The following is a 20788-nucleotide window of genomic DNA, read 5'->3' on the forward strand; positions in this document are numbered from 1 at the left end:
TCGAGTAGAGCTTTCCATTGTCAGACATTTATGTAAACATAGTATTAGCTAGTAAATATGCTGTACTACCCTTGCACTAGAACTTAGAATCCTACTGCCTTCCTTTCTGTTTAACGCTTTTGCTTTTTGAGTCAGTAAAGGATTAGACTGATGATTTAATAGACAACAACACAGCACCTTCAAGCATAGCACAGTGTTAGTTTGTTCTTTTTCTTTTTTTTATATAAAATATGTCTTATTTTTGCTTATAGGTTGTCATAGAATTTTCTTTTCACCACTCAATCATGTCTTCTTACTCAACCAGTCAAGTAGTCAACAAAGAAGAAATTTCTTTTTCTGGAGACAAAGAGATATTTCACACAGCATAGTTTTGCCAGCTGCAGTTTCTTCTGCACATCCAGTCCCTGAGGTACTGTATTGCCTGTTACCTTCTGCTCTTTCCAGCCAAGATCACTGACTGATCAGATGCTTTTGCACCTTTGACTTCTGGGTCATTAGAGTCATAATTTTAAAACTTGATTTGTGATTTAAAATTGTGATATAATTTTTACCATCTTGCAGTTAGTTCTAGAAATTGATTTTAAAAAATAAAGCTCTGAATATACATGCTTAGCTTATTTAGAATTTAAATTTTTATAATGAAATTTTCTATATTAAATTTCTGACATGAAGCTAGAACTACATGGATATAGCTTCTTACTTTTTAGGGAAATTTCCCCATAAAATTGGGATGATTCAAGAGCGATTACTTAAAACTAACACATTAGATGTTGTTTTTAAGTCTGCTCTTACACTTTCTATGTTGTAAATGCTGTCTTTGAATTGTCCTTTAGAGTAAATTAAATAAAACATCTTGTTTCAGAGCATTCTTGACTTTTCCCCCCAAATACTGCAATTCTATAGAAAGACAAACTCTCCATTTTTCAAAATGCAATATAAAGGAGGTATATGGGTCACTCAGGAAGGAGAACAGCTAAAAGAAATATGGATTTGCCACCAAAATCACCTGCTTTTTCCCTTTCCTTTTTTTTAAAATAATGAACCCACATTGAGTATGTTATACCTACTAGAAGTATATGACCCATTTTTGTGGCAAGTGCTGGTGAGACAGAGAGAGAAGGTCTGGGTTGGCTGAGACCTGGCCAATACAGTGAAAGCCACCATTTTAGTGTTAATCACAACACTGGCATTATTTTCCTTAGTAGAAAAGATAAAAGAAATCTATGAATAGGTAAATGTGTTGTTTTAAACATTTCAGTGATACCTCGACAGCCCCTCTGCCTATTGTTGTAACCTTGTTGGATCACAGTACAGAGTGGAAATGAGAACATAGGCTATTTGGGGGAGACCTGGTGAGCTGTGGGCATTGGTGGGGTGACTATAGGAGAGCAGAAGTTCCTTCAGAGCCCAACTGTGGAAAACTAGGCAATTCCATTACCTGAATCAAAAAAGCCCTTCTGAACAGGAGAATAAGAAAAGATCCTAAGAGTCCGCAAGGCACTCTTCACACAGTCTTAACCTAAGCCCTTCCTGAGTTGCATCATGTTGCCATTGAAGAGTGTTGTCTCCCGCAGCTTCCTGTCCCAAATTGCTGTGTAGCCTCACTGTGTTCTGTTCAACAATGCTTATGTACAGTTGCTATAAATAACTTATTAAAGGCTATGCAAAATCTTGGGGCTGAAAGAAGCTCTGTGTGTAAGATAGTATTACTTCCTGAATACTGCCAATGAGTTTAAGGAAGTGGTAGAGGATGATCTGCAAGAGTGATCAGAGTTGAATGTTCTAAGTTTTGGTGTGGGGCTATTTGTTTGTTCTTCACAATAGATGGAAGCGTTCTAGGTAATTTTTTAAAGTACTTTGGGTAGAGAAAAATAAAAGAAAGCTGTTTTGTTTTATCCTCTAGCTCTCAGTTTAAGTAGAGTTGCCAAGTATAAGGAAAATGTGTGTGTAAGAGGTTTCCATGTCTTGACAGTCAGCCTTTCCACATAAATTTGTGGAAGAGGTTGTTGGGAGATATCGTTTGCATAAATTTTATCTTTGTGTCAAGAAGATGAAAGTGCTGCTTAATTAACCATTTGGCAAATTGGAAGCTTGGTGCTCTTTTTCTTCAATTGTGATATGTTTCCAATGGGGTTGGGTAGAAAAAGAAAACTACTATTTGTTTTGACCAGAAATCTACTTCAGACTGAGTTTGACTCAAAGCATGGTGAGGTTAACAGACCATCCAGAGGCAGCACTAACGGGCAATGTTAAGTTCAAAAGGGCAAGGGAAGGAACTGGGGGCAGCCTGGAGGGTTTGTTGTGCTGGCTTTGGAGGTCGGTGCTCTGGCAGGAAGGGCAGAGCTCCATGAAGCAGGAGGCTGTGTCCGAAAAAATGATCCCATTGTCGTGCGCTGGGTTCTGATCTTCATTTTCAATCCTTTTTCCTCAAGCACATAAAGAAGCCAGACTATGTGACGACAGGCATTGTACCCAACTGGGGAGACAGCATAGAAGTTAAGAATGAAGATCAGATTCAAGGGCTTCGTCAGGCCTGTCAGCTGGCCCGTCATGTCCTCCTCTTGGCTGGGAAGAGTTTAAAGGTGGCATCTTACCAAGCAATCCCCAGGGTGACTTACATAAGGGACAACAAACACTGATTTTTTTTTTCCCCCTTACCTCTTCTTTTGAGTCCATCTAATTTGTTGTTAAAGAAATTAAGCCTTGGGATGGGAGAAAGGGTTTATATTATTTTATGTGTTTTTTGAAGAGATAATTTAAAATTTAATTTTAGTAGAATTCTAAAGGTACTTTGGGCTAAATCAGCCTATCCAAATTAATCAATGGTAGATGGCTTTGACTTTTGCTCCCTTACTCCTGCCTGTAGTTTCTGCTTTTATTTCCTACATCATTTCTGTGTTGGGAAATAGAATTGGTCTACTTTGTATTTTACCTCCTATTTTCTCTCATTCACTCTGCCAAGAAAGATCAGACCAGATACACAAAGCTATAGGTAATATGGCGGTATTATTATCTGCAACCATTCTGTGCAAGATTTAGTTCTTTCATAATAATCTGAAGCTATCTAAAGATCATATTACTGTGTCATCTGCACAATAAACTTGTTATAGCAACATAACTAAAATAACAGAAAATTATTAAAGAAACATTTAACTCTTAACAAAAGAGTTTTTGTTTTAGAATTTTATTTATGACATAATTTATTTCATAGAAATAGTCTCCATGTGCTTATAAAACTCAGTTTAAGGGGCTAGGGGAATGGATGATCAGTGGTAGTGTTTGCCTAGCATGTGTGAAAGAGTGGATTTGATCCCCAGCACTACAAAACACACAAAACAAAAAGCCCCTCAATTTCAGTTTTCCATATTTGGGAACAATTGGATGGATACCTTGTAGTAAGAGGAACTTAAAAAATACGCATTTATTTAGGCATGAAAGAAATCAAGATTAGTGAAATGAAATCTCTACAAAACCTCTCAGACTTGAGTTTTTTAAATGATGACCCATGATCTCCATGCCATTGCTGCAAAACCATGCAGTGTTTCACTGAAATAAAAAAGTGTGGGTTGACCTACTTTTCAGACCTTGTCTAAAATGAACTTTACTTGGAGCATTTATTTATATGTTTCCATTCACTGGGGCACTAACCAGGAAGAGGAAGGAATTGCTGAAGGGCATATTGTTGAAATCTTCAGGTTAGAAAGGAGTCAAGTCATTTAATGATTCACAAATGATTTAAGAGTATCCTAGAGTTCAAATTTTTCTACTTCCTAATAGTGTGTAATATCATCATACACCCAAATGATCATCAAAAACACACAATTGAAGATGGTTAATATTTATTCATAATTAATTAAATGTTATACCACAAGTTTATCATAGTGAATTTATACAATTTCACATGGAAGTGCTGTTATTGTAGACCAGAATTTTTTTGTGTATGTGTGTGAGACTAGTGTTTAAACTTAGGGCTTTGCACTTGCAAAACAGACTCTCTACCGTTTGAGCCACGCCCCCAATCCAGTGCTGTTATAGACATAGTCAGTAAATACAAGTAATGTCTTCAACTGTCACTGCACAATTTATTTATTTAATATTTTAGGTTGACATGACAACTGAAGAGATAGATGCTCTTGTTCATCAGGAAATCATCAGACATAATGCCTATCCCTCACCTCTAGGCTATGGAGGCTTTCCAAAATCTGTTTGTACCTCTGTAAACAACGTGCTCTGTCATGGTATTCCTGACAGGTATTCATTTTTTAATAACATATTGTTCCTTTGGAAACTAAAACATGAAACTAAGATCTGTAACTTATGTTGAAAGATACTATATTTCAATTAAAACCAACTTGCAAACTTCTGAAGTTGATTATGATAAAAAAGTGTAAGTATTTTGCTTCTAATGAATTCTATGAATTCAATGTAATATTCTAATGAATATTACACCACCATTTAATGTTTGTTAAAGCACTATGTGATCTACAAAACTACATTAACTATTTCTTTTACCTTCTTCAATTTTTATGGTAAAAATCCAATATGGTCAAATTTTGTTATCAACTATTATTTTGGTTCTTTACAAACTTAAGGTGATTAATAAGTACATCTTTGTTTGTTTGTTCTGGTGTTGGGGATTAAACCCAGGGAAGTTCTCTAATGGCCCCCTAGCTATATTCCTAGTGCTAAGAATGTCTTTTTATTTTTTTTTAAAAACAATAGTCTTTTTTTTTTCTTTTTGTTTATTTGGTTTTGGCAGAATTAGGGTTTGAATTCAGGGCTTCAGGCTTGCCCTACCACTTAAGCCACATTTCAAGTCCATTTTGCTCTGATTATTTTGGAGATCTGGTCTCAAACCTCCATCCTCCCAATCTCAGCCCTCCAAGTAGCTAAGATTACAGTTTAATCATGAGCCACTTGCAGAATAGTCCATTTTTAAGCAATGGCAATATGTTAATTTCATGCACTTCTTATAAAATGTGATGTGACCAACATAAGATAAAGGTCAGATATAGTTATTCCATTTATTACTCCTTCATTCCGAATATTGTTGTAACTCATTGAGTTTGTTACAGTAGTCATCAGGTATTTTTTTTTTTTTAACATTCTTTTTATTGAGATTTGCCTGTCACCATTTTTTTCTGTTTATGTTTCAGTCGACCTCTTCAGGACGGAGATATTATCAACATTGATGTCACGGTGAGTGAATCATATAAAAAGTAGTCTTTGATCAACTTCAGAATTGCTGGTAGCAACAGGAAGAAGAGTGGATTGAAAATGTGAACTGCCCTGGTGGAAGTGCTGTTTACTTCTAGTCCCAGACGCAAGCAGCTGGTTTCCTTTTTTGTCTTTAACTCTGTGTTTATTCCAAGTAAACCCAGGCCTGACTTGAATTTAGGGCTGGAATCAGATGCACTGAGATCAATGTTGGCCTAAGTGAAATGTCAACCCAATCCTGCTATGTGTCATGTTTTTGAGAAGGTGTAATTGTTATTGATCCACTGTGTAGTTAATGCAGAGCGCCACAGCACTGGGCAGCTGCTGAAGCTAGATATGTATGAGATGAGCTAACACGAAGAAAGCCAGCATTTTTCCTTCACTCTGCCAAGATTGATCTTCCTCTTCCTGCTGATTTTGAGTGGGGCCTGTCATTATCTTACTCTGTCATTAGGGGCTACATTGGCCTGTGTGTCAGTCTATTTGGACAGCAACTCTTTTGCTAGCAGTGTTCCCTAGATTTATTAAAATCCCTGAAGGTAACATTGTATACCATTTCTGGTATAGAGAGTCGTGAGCTCAAAGCATACAAGAGGAATGATTTTTCTCTGTAAACTGAAGTTTTCACCAAATGGTTAATGGTTTTTCTTTTAAATAACAAGCTTAAGTAATTTAACATAGGGATTTCAAATTGAACAAGGTGCAACCTTTTCTAATTTTCTTAGCCTTTCACCATGCTCAGACTTGGATTATTTGTGTTCATTTTATTAGAATTTTTTATAATCGTACCTTTTGTTTATACAGATTGTAAATAAAATCTATTATGTCCAATATTTAATAAATTTAAAATAAATAAATAAATAAAAAGTAAACACCTGGTGAGAACTATTTGAAAAGGTGAAAGATTTATACGATCTGAAGAGAAACCAGAGTATTGAGAACTATTTGAAATGGACAAAATTTAAGTAATAGTTTCTATTAATGAGGGGCTATTTTTAATAATAGTTATTTTATATCCAGACCATGAAACTTAGGTAAGACTAGGAATGAGCTGAAAATAGGCATCCAGTAGTTGAATTTAGTCAGATTTTTAGTTGTTTGAATTAATTCAATCTATTTTCCTCATATCAGTTTGTATAAGGATATAGGCAAATATTCTGTATTGCTGATATTATTTTCCTATGTCATTTTTTGCTCCACTTAGAATACCTGAACATGTTCCACATATCCTATTGATACCTTTCCAACTCAGAATCATGTAGGAAGTATTTTATGAGGTGTACCTGAAATAAAGTCTTTGTCATTATCTACTTTTATTTTTATTGAACCTGATTTTAGGGTTTTCCATTTACTATCTGTAGTAGAATATTCTACTAGAATATTCCTGCTGGAATGAAGTGGGTGTAATCATCTCTACCATTTCCAATATGTCCAAAGAGAATACTTCATTTGTTTTCTAAGTTTCTTAAAGACAGTTAACAAACAACATAACATTTAAATTTATTTTAGCTGTTGTTAAATTCACAAAACAATGTGAAATACTTTCAAGGTTTAGAAATGTGAAGAAACCTAAGAAACAGTATCTTAAACATTTTATTAAGTGAAAGATACCATTACTTTTATCAGAAAATCCTCATTGCATTTTTATTATTACTTCTGTCTAGTATGTATCACAAGAAAATAGATTTTTCTCTTGAAAGTTGAATGTTTTCTTGAAAAGACAATGTGCTCATAGTAGTTACTCAATAAATACTTGTTAAATTAATGAAGTACAAATAAGAATAGTTTGTAAGGACAAACAATAGTTATAGATGACTGCCAGAAACCTTCAAAAGTATTGTGTTGCATATATATTGCATCTTCCAAGTAGTCATTTTGAAACCTAGCAAAAAGTAATATGGGGTAGCAAATAAAAAATTCTAAAGCAATACATTTTTACTTAGAAACAGTTACATAAACATTTATTGTTATAGATTTTCTTGAATAATTACTCTGATATTAGCAACATTTATATTCTTGTGTATAAAATCAAAACTTCTACTTTCTTAGATTGCAAAGGACGATAAATGTGAATATGTATAAAAATTACCTCTATTGCCAGGTAATTACAATAATTTGTACAGTAGTGAAAACACTTGACTAGGAGCCAACAATCCATCGTATTAATTTGAGTCTCCCCTGTATTCTGTCACCAGACAAGTTACTTCTCTGTGCCTCAGTTTCCTGACTTGTAAACTAAAGATCTTTATAAAGTATAGGAGAACATTTTTTTTTTTAAATGAAGAATAGGAACTGGAGGTGTGGCTGAAGCAGTAGAGCGCCTGCTTACAAGTGTAAACCCTAAGTTCAATTCCCCAGTCCCACCAAAAAAATAAAATAAAATAAAATGTAGAATAGTATATAGATTTAAGACATTAATTTAGTATTAAAACATATGGAAAGCCCAGATAAATACTTTTTTGTAACAGTTTCTGCATTCTACATAATTAGGACAAAGTTAGGCAAAATAGTAAATACATGCTACATCCAAGAATCAACATTCAACCAGTCTCCTCTGCCTTTTATATTCTTTATAGTATTTGGTAATCTTTGTTTTTTTTTTTTTTTTTTTTAAATAATGAATCTGGTATCTTTCGGGATCCTCTGGGACTTCTAAATCCTTGATGACTGACTGATAAAATTTTCTGTAATATAATTTCTAAGTCTGTTTTGTTATGTTCTGATTCTTTTAAAAATTCACAGAGTGTTTTCTGTTAACATTTGCTATCTGGAATATTTGATTAAGATTTCATTCTAGACATAGAATTTTTCTGTAACATTTTTCATTCCTAAATTGAGCCACTTCAGTTCTTACAACTAAATTCTTTTACCGTCCTTTATACTACTGACATGTCATCTTATTTCTTCTTGACATTATATTTTACTTCCAGGTATAGAACTGGTAAATGAAAGATATGTAAATCTTCATGACATTGAAGAAACTTCTTACTGTGTGAAATGTTTAGTTTTCTAGACCTAGTGTGGTATTTGTAGGTCAATGGATTTGGTCACTAATTTTTGCATAAATAGTTTTATCTTCTCAAAAATAAAATAAGTAATCAAAATGTTACAACAGTATCGCTAATCACATGCTGAAATAGCTACTAACTTATTTGATTTTACATTTTATAATATCATTGCATGGCTTTAATATTTTTTAAAAACCCTATAAGATGTATCTTATTTTTTTCCTCTTTTTTTTATGGACAAACTTCAGAGTAATTCTGGAAGGGTAAAACACATGAATTTACTAAACACATAAATCCACACCATGTATATATACTTTAGGGGAGTAGATTTTTAAACAAGGACATATTTTACATTTTCTGCCTATATTTAGGTCTATTACAATGGCTACCATGGAGACACCTCTGAAACATTTTTGGTGGGCAATGTGGATGAATGTGGTAAAAAGTTAGTGGAGGTTGCCAGGAGGTGTAGAGATGAAGCAATTGCAGTTTGCAGAGCTGGGGCCCCCTTCTCTGTAATTGGAAACACAATCAGGTAAGCCTTACACTGACAAATAAAGGGAGGGTTGGCAAATGGTACAAAGGTTATTGGTGGCTTGGTATAAAATTGATGACATGTTTTATGATTCAAAACCATTATTTCAGTCTGATATCAGTATGTGAACTGCCAGGTTGCAATATTGTTCCAGCTTGAGGGAAAAAAAAGATTTTAAAAAAGTGAATTATACACAGCCAACAAAGAAATGTGTTGGAGCAGCAAGCATTATTTATATGGCTACATGCATTTTAGTTTGACATAGTAATCTGTAGTATTCCTTTATTCAAATTACACCAAGTAAGGAAGAAAGTGCCTAAGAAGAGGCTGGACATTCCAACCCTTGGATAGTGAGAAAGGAGAAAAGTAACTTTCATAAAGGAATAAGGTGAAACATATTCCTATGATACAAAGATAAAAAGTGTTAGCTCAATCAAGCTTTATCTTTCAAATCATAGATTAGCAAATAGCCTAAAAGAGTGGTCTGCCTTTTTTGTCTGGTTCATTTTTCCTGTAAACATTGTTTATTTTCCACACAGTTATTCTGTGCTTATTTTTTAAGTGTATGTACATTTTCTGAATTCAAGACTTTTCTTTGTAATCTGTCACCTACTTTCAGGCCTTTTTTCCCTCCTAAATGTTTTGAAGTAGACATGCAGAAGATGTGTTTTCATTTAAAAGTAACACATTTGTTAAAGACGATCACATCGGTACCCTTTAAAGTACTGTTCTCATTAATATGAACCATTGAATACTTCCCATTTGTCCAAAGGATAGAAAGCTTAGTCACCTTGAAAAGATGCTGCCTATTTTTCTGCGTATGCCTTCAAATACTTTAAGAAAAAAGGCAGTAAAATATCAGTTAAATGTATTTATGGCTTTAAAAATATTGTAACAGTGTCTGAATCAAACTTTAGTAAAATCTCTTTGGGTTATATCTGAGAAGCTTTTATTGAAGACTTTGAACAAAATTGTGTTTTTGACAGTTTTAAATTATAGGCTAACTAGCCTGGGAAAAAAGGATAGTGTCTCTCTGTTCTTTCATAGGAAATGTTGAATCAGACCCCTACTGGGAAAAGAAATTTAATGCATATCTCACTATCTTACTGTCCATGAATATAATAGAAATGAATTCAAAATGCAGTTTTATTTTTGCAAATGGGATGAGTCGATAGATGCACCTCATATTTTTGAACACCTAGGGTTCAACAAATTTACTGGTGGTGCTCTTGCATTTTAACAAAATTTATTCTTCAGTAGAAGGGGGCAGAGAACACTAGATTCTTATTCAAGCATTCTATCGAGCTCTGCATTCATGGCTGTGTCTAAAGGGCATGTCAGCCTTTGATTCTCTCTGAGAGGTAATTATCCTTTTCCTGTCACGGAACAACAAATGATAGCTAACTACAGAGGCACATTTGCAGTAGTCACATTCATCAACTGCAGAAAAAAAAATTCAATTTAATTGTGCAACACAGCTGCACATGGGCTTTTGAGCATTTCTGTTGTTCTCCCTGTCTCGCTATTCCTCCCTCCAGATCTATTTTTTAAACTTTTTTTCTGGTTATTTTTTCCCCTTTTTGTCTCTTCTTCCATTTTTACTCTCTGTACTTTCTTGTTAAAGTAATTTTCCTTTGTGGCTCTCATTCTTTTTTCCCCCATTGAAGGCTATGAATGTAGAAAATTATCACAATTACTCATATAATTGAGCCTCTTTGTAGCAAGTGCAACTCCAGTAGCCTTTCTCCATCATGAAAATGGTTTCATTATAGGGTTTTTCATATTCTCTGACACCATCTACACAGAGGAACAGGCGTGCAGATGAGATGTACTAGGAACAGGCTAGATCAGTAAGGTCACAGTAGGAATAATTAGCTCTGCTATGGAAAGAGCATCTAGGCCTTTTACTGCTACATAAATGTACTGTCCGTGGCTTTTAGTCACAAAAAAAACTTACTAACAAATGGAGCTCCCGCCTACTACTTTGAAAAAAAGATTTGTATCAACACTACAATTTTCCATCATTAAGACTAATAACACAGAGCCTAGTATACATCAAGGGGAATAAAAAGAAAAATCTCACATTCAAGTGGTGGCTGGGTGCTGACCTTTGTTCCCTTTTTTTGTGTACGACTTAACTCTTTACAAAAAAGAGCCACACGCCACACCAACATGCAGGTGAACTCCAGCTAGTACCAGCACAGCATAGCATTCATTCGGAAAATCTGATAAATCTCCATGCAGGATAATGCATTTCATTACATATTCACTACATTAATTCTAGCTACATAAAAAAAGAAAAACCAGAGGAAGAAGAGTAGAATTGAAAGTGACATTGGTTTTAGCTATGTGGATGTAAAGGTCAGTTTTTGTAGAGTATGAATTTGCATGAACAAACTCCTTTGAAAACCAGATCAGTCCCAACAACTACACATACACAACTATGTGGCTAATAGCAACTTTTATCCTAATGCATTTCCTTATTTAGATGTTTATGTCGGCCACTGATAAGGAAACTGGCCCCAATTCTAACAAATGTTTGTTCTGATATGTTAAAACAGTGTTTCTGAACATCTATTATTTTATCTTTTCTGACTCAGGCAGAATCTTAAGGGAATAAATAAATAAGTGATATCCATCTTTGAGCCAACAATATTTGAAATCTTTACAAATCAAATGTTTGCAAACATCTTTTGACACATTCTTGTTTATTTTACGATATTCACCATCTTTGCATAGCATTCTTCTACTGACACTCTGAAAGGATCAGGCATCTTGTATTAATATTATGTTACCCAAAACCTCAAGTTCTCTTTGGGAAAATTTGAAATCCTCCTTTGAAAGCTAAAGAATAAGAGGATGTCTTTGAAGAGTTTTCTCTGTGCCCTTTCCTTTCTGAGCAATACCTAGTGACCTTTAGGCCATAGCATATATATAGACTCACTGTGCTTCCATTGCTTTAAAATATTCTAAGTCTGTATTTTTGTAATTATCTCTAGATTATATTATCTGTAGGTGTGAGAATGTTATGGATATGTAGATTCATGCTTCACAAATATATGATAGTTCAATCAAAAACAATTTAAATTTATAGTTGCAAATGTCATGATGAAAGTATCAATAAATGGTTTTTAATGTTTAATTCATAAGTATATGTTTTGGTATTAATTTAGAACAATATGAAGCAGATTTTTTAAAAAATAATCTTTTTCTATTAGATTATGCACATTTAAACAATAAGTGGCTCAGGCAAAATAAGTCATTTTAATGTCATCTGTGATGGATTTTTCTTGACAGCTACTGTAAATTACAATTACACTGCTTCTCTTTGCACATGAAAGTAAGCATTGCAATAAATTATCTTTTATTTCAATCCATCACGTCTGCTTTTCAGAAACAGAAAACCTCAAATAAAAGTTCAGCACTATTATAAGAAAAATACAGTAATTTGTGATCCAGTTTGAAACAAAAAAATGTAAAACTTTTTTGGAAAACAGTTGTTGGCTTTCAAAAATCTTACTGATTATACTTAAAACATCCTTGTCATTAGAGGAAATCCCTGGATTTGTACATTCCTTCATTCAGAGATTACTACTTAAGTTAAAAATCTACAAAATTCAAGTAAAATTCCAACACTTGTCAAATCAGGTGCCATTTGAGATCCTTAATTAGATTGGTGTTGCTTATAGGATTCATGTAAAAATGGTAATAAAACTATTTCCGTGTGTATTTTGATATTTTTATAAGAGCATGTAGTTAAACATAATACTCCTTTGCCCTCTTGGGGAATGTATTTTTAGTCAAAAAATAGTTGAAATATATCAAGAAATCTGATTTATTAGACATTTCAGTTGGAATTAAACCAAAGAAAGTGGTCATAAGAAATTTTAAAAATTTATCTTTTACTATAAGCTGTATCTGAAACATGAACTGTAGTAATACAATTGAAAAGTAAGTTAATAAACTACCTTTATACACCTTCTTCCTCTTCTCTCTCCCCCGATATTCCATATGAAAGACTTCAAAACATAAATAAGTATGTGTCCTATGTCTTAAAAGATTTTTAGCTAGAGAAAATCCTAGAGAACAGAAAAGCTAATACCAGGAAAGTTCTTTTCAGTAGATTTCAGCAAGGAGAAAGAAGATTTCATCAGTGAATATTCAAGGCAAGAAAACCCTTGTGCTCAGAAACAGGTCATGGTCCTGAAGTGGGCTGGTGTTGGGGAGCATCTGCGTCACTTCTTGACACTCCTGGCTGCCCTGCTATTTCTATTTCTCACAACATACCAGTCAAGAGGTAGATGCACGCTCCACCTTCCCATGCTTCAATTAGGGTGACCAACACTTGCTTTCCTGCTAGAGGGGTAGAATTTGCTACAAGTCACTTGGACTGTCTCTCTGAAGTCAGATTTAAACCCTATAGTCAGATAAAATAATCTTGTGCTCACCATGTATCCCAAGATAATTAAAGGATCATGCTTTTAAATAGAACCATATTAATGAGATTGTATCCCATTTAGCTCCAGTGTTTACTAAAAACTACACACCCAAAACCAGAATACACTGAAAAGCATACAGGAGTCTGTTCTTAACTCCTGGGAATCAAGCATTGAGAAGGGTGCTCAACTAAGGAACTGAGTATTCCCTGTTCTTTCCTCTTTTTCTCCTGTCTGTGAAATCCTCTAACCTTTGCATTCGTTACACATGGATTCTATGATGCTCCTGTGGCCAGAAGTTCCAGCAGGATCCAGAGCAAATTGTTGTAGGAGAATGCACTCAGATATCTTTAGCCATCTAGTAATTGCACAGCTTCTTTTATGAAGAGGAATGAGAGGTATGATGGGGGGAGGGACCCCGAGGGTTTTTCAGTGGGCTTTCTTCTTTTCCTCTCATCAGAAATTAAAATGAAGATTGCCATTGTAACACACATTTAAGATGTAGCTGTGATGCCTGCCAATCAGTTGGGTCCTTGAAAAAACTAGTGTTTTTTTTTTTTTTTTAAGAAATGAAAATAGAATAGTTTTTATTGAATGCTCTTCAGATCACTGAGGTTTGTTGAGACTGAACTAACATAATTTATAGGTTTAGGGAGCACCCATTTTTGTTTTGTTTTTTTTAAAAAAACCAATCTAGACTATAATGTCTTATTTAATCATCTCTCTTCCATCCTCTATCCACTCTCCATCCTCAGTTTCTGTTCAGAAATTGTGTAGAACAAATAGAAGCACTTTGGAAAGCTGTTATACCTCCTGCCTAAAGTGCAAAGATGCACAGAAATAGCCGTAACTATAAAGGCTACTTAAGATATAAAAACATTGATTTATTCCTGTCCTCAACACATGCATAACTTGCCTATTTCTTCATTTTCAGTTACATCAAAATTAAATCTCAATGAGAAGCTGTGATATCCTGGTTTAAGTGAAAATACCTTAACAAATCTGGAGTGGTTTAAAATGTTTTAAAAAATGAAATTGGGCATGGTGGTATATGCCTGAAATCCCAGCAGGAGGCAGAAGGATCACAAGTTCAAGGCCAGCCTGTGCAGTATAGTGAGACCCTGTCTAAAAAAAAAAGTTTTGGGCTGGAAGCATGGTTCAAGTGATAGAGCGCTTGCTTAGTAAGTTCAAAGTCCTTAGCTTCAAACCCCAGTACTGTCCCCCAAAAAAAATGTTTAAAAAAATATATGGAAGTAAATGTCCATAAAGATGTTAGTCAGGCATTACAACAGTATAAATACCATCCACTGTTATGGGTAGGGTTAGGGTACTAATGTCCTTCATTCACATGAAAATATAAATCAGTAGTGCCACATGTCTTTATCAGGCTAGTGCTCCCAGAAACAAGCATATTCACCCAGTTTCAACAAAAACCTTTCAGTTGTACAAATGAATATTTTAGGGTTGGATTCTATATGCTAAAGTTCATTTGTAAAGGATAGATGGAACTCAAAACACTTGCATGTAGAAGTAACTAATGAAGCATTAAGAATTAGGAATCAAGGGCTGGCAGAGTGGCTCAAGCTGTAGAGCACTCAAGCGTGAAGCCCTGAGTTCAAACCCTACTACCACCAAAGGGGGAAAAGAAAGGAAGAGAAGAAGAATCAGGAATCAATACTAGCTTCTCTTAAACATAGTGACTAAAAAGCATTCTTTATGAGTTTTGTTAATGGTGTAGGTCGAGAGTAGAACTTCAAAACACAGAGTTTTGGAATGTTTCAAGAAAATTGACAAAACAGACTTGATCTTTTGTGGAGCTTTTTTTTTTTTTAAATGTATATATAACATTTTGAAATAGATCAGAATAATGAAACCATAAAAATAGGAAGTTAAAAAAAGACTGAAAGTCATATTTCTAGATTGTAATTTTCTTCTCCAAAGCAATACTAATTGCACAATAATAAAACCATAAAAAGCATTTAGGTTTTTATTACCTGTATTATACCCACATACATCTTAGTTATGTATATCAGTCTATTTGTGTGTATGCATATTCATTTATTACCTAAAAAACCTTGCTCGAATGCTGTGCTAACATAAATGACTCAAAGGACTGTTAGATGCATCTCTTCATTTTTTATATATCCAAAGTAGGTTGTTAACAAACATAAACAAAAATTAAAATTACTACAAAATAAAACAATGTTATCATCTGACTCTAAATAAAACTGATTTTTTTCCTTTTTCAGAGAATATTTTAAAGTAAATTTCTTTTTACTTAGTATGCATTAAAAATTTATTTAACTTAGTTAAATATCCTGCGGTTACTTTTAAAGCTGTATAACTCATCAGAATGGTTTGCAAGTCTGTCCTCATTTCGTGGGACATGGAATAGGATCTTACTTTCATGGACATCCAGAAATCTGGCATCATGGTAAGAAAGTTAATTAGGCACTTCCTCTCACTTGGAGTTAACATTATCGTGTCTCTCTCTCTCTCTCTCTCTCTCTCTCTCTCTCTGGAGGTGTGGAGGTATTCTACTTAATTTTAACCAGCATATTACTATGCTATCAGATTGGAACCTAGTAATTTCAGTCCCCAAATAAGGTTTGTTTTGCCTTTTGTCTTTTCCTGAAGGGTGCATGCCTGGAAGGCACAAGGGCTATTTGTCTAGAAAAAAGTTACTGAAAACAAAACACAACTCCACCAATGTCCCAGCAGGATGCATATATGACTGTTTTCTGGTTTTCTTTTTCTACCCCCTTTTCTGACTGCTGACTGTTGTGGTTAAACTACTTTATATCCTACTCAGTGCTGACAGCTAATGTATTTAGCAGCATGTACTTTTCAGTGACTTCTAGATTATGCCCACCCTTATATTCCTTCCCCAGAATTCCCTGTTATTCACTGCCTGGGTATGCACACTACAGTGAGAAGGCAGGAGTGGATCAGAGGGGTGGGAAGATTTGGGTTAACATAGGAAGCAGGTGTGTGGAGGAGCCCCCAGGGGGTGGACATTTGGACAAGGACTAAAGGAAAGGTGATCCTGGGGCCTTGACTTGTGCATGTGGGATAGGATTGGTTCTACTGCCTGGAACTTAGAGGATTCCTGGAGAACCCTTTTAGGCCAAAGAGTTCCACCTGAGGCAGAAGAGATGGAGATGAGTATGGAAAGGGCCTGTCAGGTCTGTGCCCTACCCAGTGCTAGTGTCTGGAGTTATTTGAGGATAAAGACCCTGCTTCCTTCTTTATCCTGCATGCCAGGACCCTGTCCTCCCTTTACATCCTTCCCTAGACTTCTCTTTGATGTAGGGGTTGGGGCAAGGTCCAGGCCCCACTGAAGCCAGGAGACCTAGCAGCAGGTGGCCTGGGGAACATTGGAGACAAAGGAGAGGAAGCCCTACAGGTACTTGGAACACCTAGATAGCCCCTGCCACGCCTTGGCAAACTCCAAGGAGAGAGAGTCTTAACCTAGAGTACAAATATTACAAAGACAGGCTTCCTTCTCCCCTAAAAGAAAACTAAATGATCAAGTTTTTAAAAACAGTCCACCTTCTCTAATTCTTTCTTTCCTCCTTGATTCCTCTTCTCATAGCCCTTGTGTTTTTTGTTTTGCAGCGAATGACAATGATCTGCCTATGGAGGAGGGTATGGCATTCACCATAGGTAAATGCTGGGACTCCTCTTTGGAGAGCTGGACGCCTGGGTGGAAACTGTGGCTCTGGCCTAGGCCTGCAGTCCTGCAAAGGACTAATAAAACCAATCAGCATAATGAAATAATTCGGATGCATAGTAAATCTGATTAAATAATATCCTTGAGCCCCATCTTCCTAAATCAGATACTTACCGACACATTTAGGAGACGGCAGCCATCCAACCTCTAATTCTGTTACAAGCATAATGTGGTGTTTGGTTTTTTGTTTTGTTTTGTTTTTTCATTAACACCCAGTAACTAGAGGCGATTATTTCCCTTGCTCCCTGTCAGCAAGTGGCATGTGCTCTGGCTGCCCATTCCTGGCTGATCATGGGATTGGTGTCACCACAAAATTCCAATCACCTAGGGCCAGGAAGGCCTCATATTTCTGACTGTGGGACTTAATAGAGAAGCAATTAGAGTGAATAAGAAAATTGTTATTTGCTGATTAATGAACATTTTGAGCATGTTTTAAAAATTCAAATATTTTAAAAAACTGACTGGTATTTATAAGAGGGACTGGTGTTTGGGGTGGTTATTATCCACGGGGTCCTAATTAAGGCTTGATTAAAATGCCCTTCTTTCTCTAAAAAATTATGAACTAGGCAACTTCATACATTTTTTAATGCCTTAGTGTTTCCTCTTCCTACTGTTTAGTTTGTAGTAGACTATGTAAGCAACATCAATTATCAGCCCTTGCAAGATGACAACATGAACCCGTGGGTGAAACACTTGAGGGGAGGGGGGAGTTTCCTTATTCTTTCATTCTCTCTCTCTCTCTCTCTCTCTCTCTCTCTCTCTCTCTCTCTCTCTCTCTCTCTCTCTCTCTCTCTCTCTCTCATCCGTAACAATGTTTGACAAGAATCTGATGAGATCACTACAGTAAATATTTTCCTTCTTACAGAGCCAATCATCACCGAGGGATCCCCTGAATTTAAAGTCCTGGAAGATGCTTGGACTGTGGTCTCCCTAGACAACCAAAGGTGTATGCTTTCTGCCCTGTTGGCTTTAAAAATTGTTCCGGAAGGGAAGATAAGCGTGATGGGCTTTCGGGCCGCGCGGACGCTGGCGTGCGTCCTGACCTCTGCGCTCTGTTTCAGGTCCGCCCAGTTTGAGCACACAGTTCTCATCACGTCGGGGGGCGCCAAGATTCTCACCAAGCTGCCCTACGAGGCCTGAGACGGACGCGCTTTTTCTCCCCTCAGTTGCTGAAATCCAGCCCGAGAACTTTTAGAAACAATGGGATCAGCAGGTCGCGCTGTAACCTACCTAGTACCCAATTGTGTCTCCGGAAAACGCGGTGGGCACTGGAACTGATGGGAACTTAGATCTGAAGCCCAGCCCGGGGCCGTGCGGCTTTGGAAAGTGGATCCTGGCCCTTCCCATGGCGGAAAATCCATCCGTTTGGGAGACGGATTTCCAGGAGAAGCAGTATTTCCCTTGTCCAGTTAAAAAAAAAAAAAAAACCTCTTAAACCCATTGTGTCTGCCCTCTGCGTCTGACAATTACCAGGGGGAGAAGAAAGGTGGCTAATTTTTGAGTGAATTTTTTTACACGTGCGCGAGCAAAGAAAACCCCAATTTTTAGCTGGATTTTTGTTGTTTTTAAATCTGGTTTTCCCCTTGTGGATGCCACATTGGCGGACCATGAGTGTGCTTCCAGAGCACATTCCCGCCTAACTCCCACCACCACCAACCCAACCCACCCCGCCTTGCCGGTTTTCTTCCCCTTCATCGTGGCTCTGCCATGAAAAAAAAAAAAAAAAAGGTTAGCCCGCGAACGGGAGCGTGATTACATGTTCTTGACTTGCAATATGGGCTTGGTCCTTCTGCAGGGTTTTTATCAGTCCAGAAACAAGTCTTTCCCAGTCCCCCGCTGCTCTTCGTCAGCAACCCGAAGTCCTCCAAGAGGTTAGGTTTCAGACCCTTCACCCCTCACCACACACACATGCATACTAGACGGTTTGTTGCACTAGGAATTCGAGCTGCGACCCCACTCGCCCAGATGTGACGGTATCAGGCAGGTTAACGCGGCCATCTAGTTCCTAAACTGACCCTTTACAGATTGCTCTTTGGGGACTCGCGCTTGGGCGCTGCATGGACCCTGGAGAACAGATAGTCCAGAGACCCACAGGATCCCTGACAGCGGAGGACAAGGGCACGTTTGAAACAAGGGCCTAGTTGGCCCAGACTGGAGCTGACGGCTTTAACTCAGGTTCCGCCCGCCCGCAGCTCCAACCCGCTTCGGGGCAGCACACTTTGCCAAGGCCCATTCCTGCCCAGAGCATCCTCCCTTACGTTTGCTCTCCAGGACTTGCTCACACTTGGGTGAAGGGTGGGGCGGGGCTGGTCTTTAGCAATCCCCGAAGAAAGACGGTCCCTTCTGAGTATGGTTTTAGGAAAAAGGCAACCAGTCTGATGAGAGCGTCCCGGCAGTAAGTGTTCTAACTCTTGTTTGAACTAAAGTGGATTGCGAAGTTGTCTCCGCTAAATAGAGCAGCACGGACATGGAACACCTTAGTTGCCCTAATGTATGACGTGGGCGGCTGTCACGGGAGGATAGCTTTGTGACTCCCAGAGTGGTGAGAAAGGAGATGAGAAACTGAGGACAATGGGCAGTCTTGAAAAAGTGGTGAGCTCCAGTTCTTCCCTGAACTCAGGACTTTCTTCGTTGTCCCCCAACCCTCCAGCTCCGTTTCTCTGGTCCAGGAATGTAGAGTTTTGGACAGAGGTGATTCAGATTCTAGTGGGTCTGAGAGCTAGAAAAGACGAGGGAATGGTTGAGATTTTACAAGATCCGTAGGTAAACTTTTGGGGTGCCTGGAGTTAACCAAGCGAGGTCTGCTGCTGCTAGGGAACAATTGCTATTACCTAGAGAAACAGGGTCCAGCTGGCCTTGGAAGATGTTTGCCAGAAAATGACTTCACTTCTCCCCTAGAACAACCGGATTGCGGCGATTTAGGTCCGTATCTTTATCTTGGATCAGTTTACTCTGAGGTTCCCTAAGGATAGTTTTATTAGGACTATAGGATTTTACCAACCACTGGGGAAACACGCTGCTTGTACAGCAATTATTTCAAGGTGGAGGTGTTTATGGAAAGGTATATAATCCTATTTATTAAAGTGACATGTATGTACACACACACACACGCATGAGTATGTATGTATATCCATCCCAAGTCGCCAATACTCAGCAGCACTGTAGGGAACAAACTTGAATTAGAACAAACTCCGTTTGACATTCTTTGAAGTTGAGATTAGGAAACAGGTTTTTAAAATACCTTCTCTAGTGTACTCTCCTTGCCCCTCGGCCAGCTGAACTGACCTCAAACCTAACCCAGAGCTGCCAGCCCGGGTTAGGCTAACAGCAGAAGGGCCGCTTAGTCCTGAGGTGACTCCAGCAGGTTCTACTTGGAATCACGAACCTTCAGGACCAATTGGAGAATTGTTTCCTCTCGTAGTTGGGACAGGCAAAGTTCTGAGCAAGCCGGCATTTTAGAACAGGTGTCGCCTTAGAGGTGGGAGTGGGGTGGCATGGGAGGGATCAACGCCGAGCTCAAAGAATACAGATAAGATCGCACATTTAGAAACTAGCTAAGGGCTGACCACACACACTGCACAGGAGGGCCCTGGCTCAGCGTCCTCACACCTACTTCTCTGGGTTCAGAAATAATTCTGGAGTGAACGCCATCACCTATACGCAATTCAATTCTAATTGAGCAAGGCTCTGAAACCTTATTTTTTCCAGGAGCTAGCCAGGTCCCCTGCGCCGCGAAAATAGACGATCCCCCTCAAGACTTGGTAGGACAGAACACCTAGGTGACTGTAGCGACTTGCGGCCATTCATCTCCTCTTCCCCCATCCTGCAATTCTCAGGGATAAACTGTCCCTAGGCAGCC

At 37.4% G+C, this 20788-nt stretch overlaps 1 protein-coding gene across 2 annotated transcripts in view; it reads left to right on the forward strand.

The window, feature by feature from the left end:
- The window catches only part of Metap1d (methionyl aminopeptidase type 1D, mitochondrial), a 79054-nt gene extending 58657 nt beyond the window's left edge, over window positions 1-20397 (forward strand). The window contains exons 2-10 of one of the 2 annotated variants that reach the window (XM_074071107.1): window positions 252-409; window positions 2433-2609; window positions 4103-4251; window positions 5157-5199; window positions 8597-8760; window positions 15533-15630; window positions 16815-16862; window positions 17795-17873; window positions 17991-20397. In XM_074071107.1, the coding sequence (XP_073927208.1) occupies window positions 252-409; window positions 2433-2609; window positions 4103-4251; window positions 5157-5199; window positions 8597-8760; window positions 15533-15630; window positions 16815-16862; window positions 17795-17873; window positions 17991-18069 (995 nt within the window). In that variant the 3' untranslated portion in view covers window positions 18070-20397. The remainder of the gene's footprint in view (window positions 1-251; window positions 410-2432; window positions 2610-4102; window positions 4252-5156; window positions 5200-8596; window positions 8761-15532; window positions 15631-16814; window positions 16863-17794; window positions 17874-17990) is intronic. The other variant, XM_020183923.2, reaches the window with a different exon arrangement.
- Window positions 20398-20788: the final 391 nt, after the last annotated feature.

This window comes from Castor canadensis, chromosome 4 (assembly GCF_047511655.1).
Source record: "Castor canadensis chromosome 4, mCasCan1.hap1v2, whole genome shotgun sequence".
Classification (NCBI taxonomy): domain Eukaryota; kingdom Metazoa; phylum Chordata; class Mammalia; order Rodentia; family Castoridae; genus Castor; species Castor canadensis.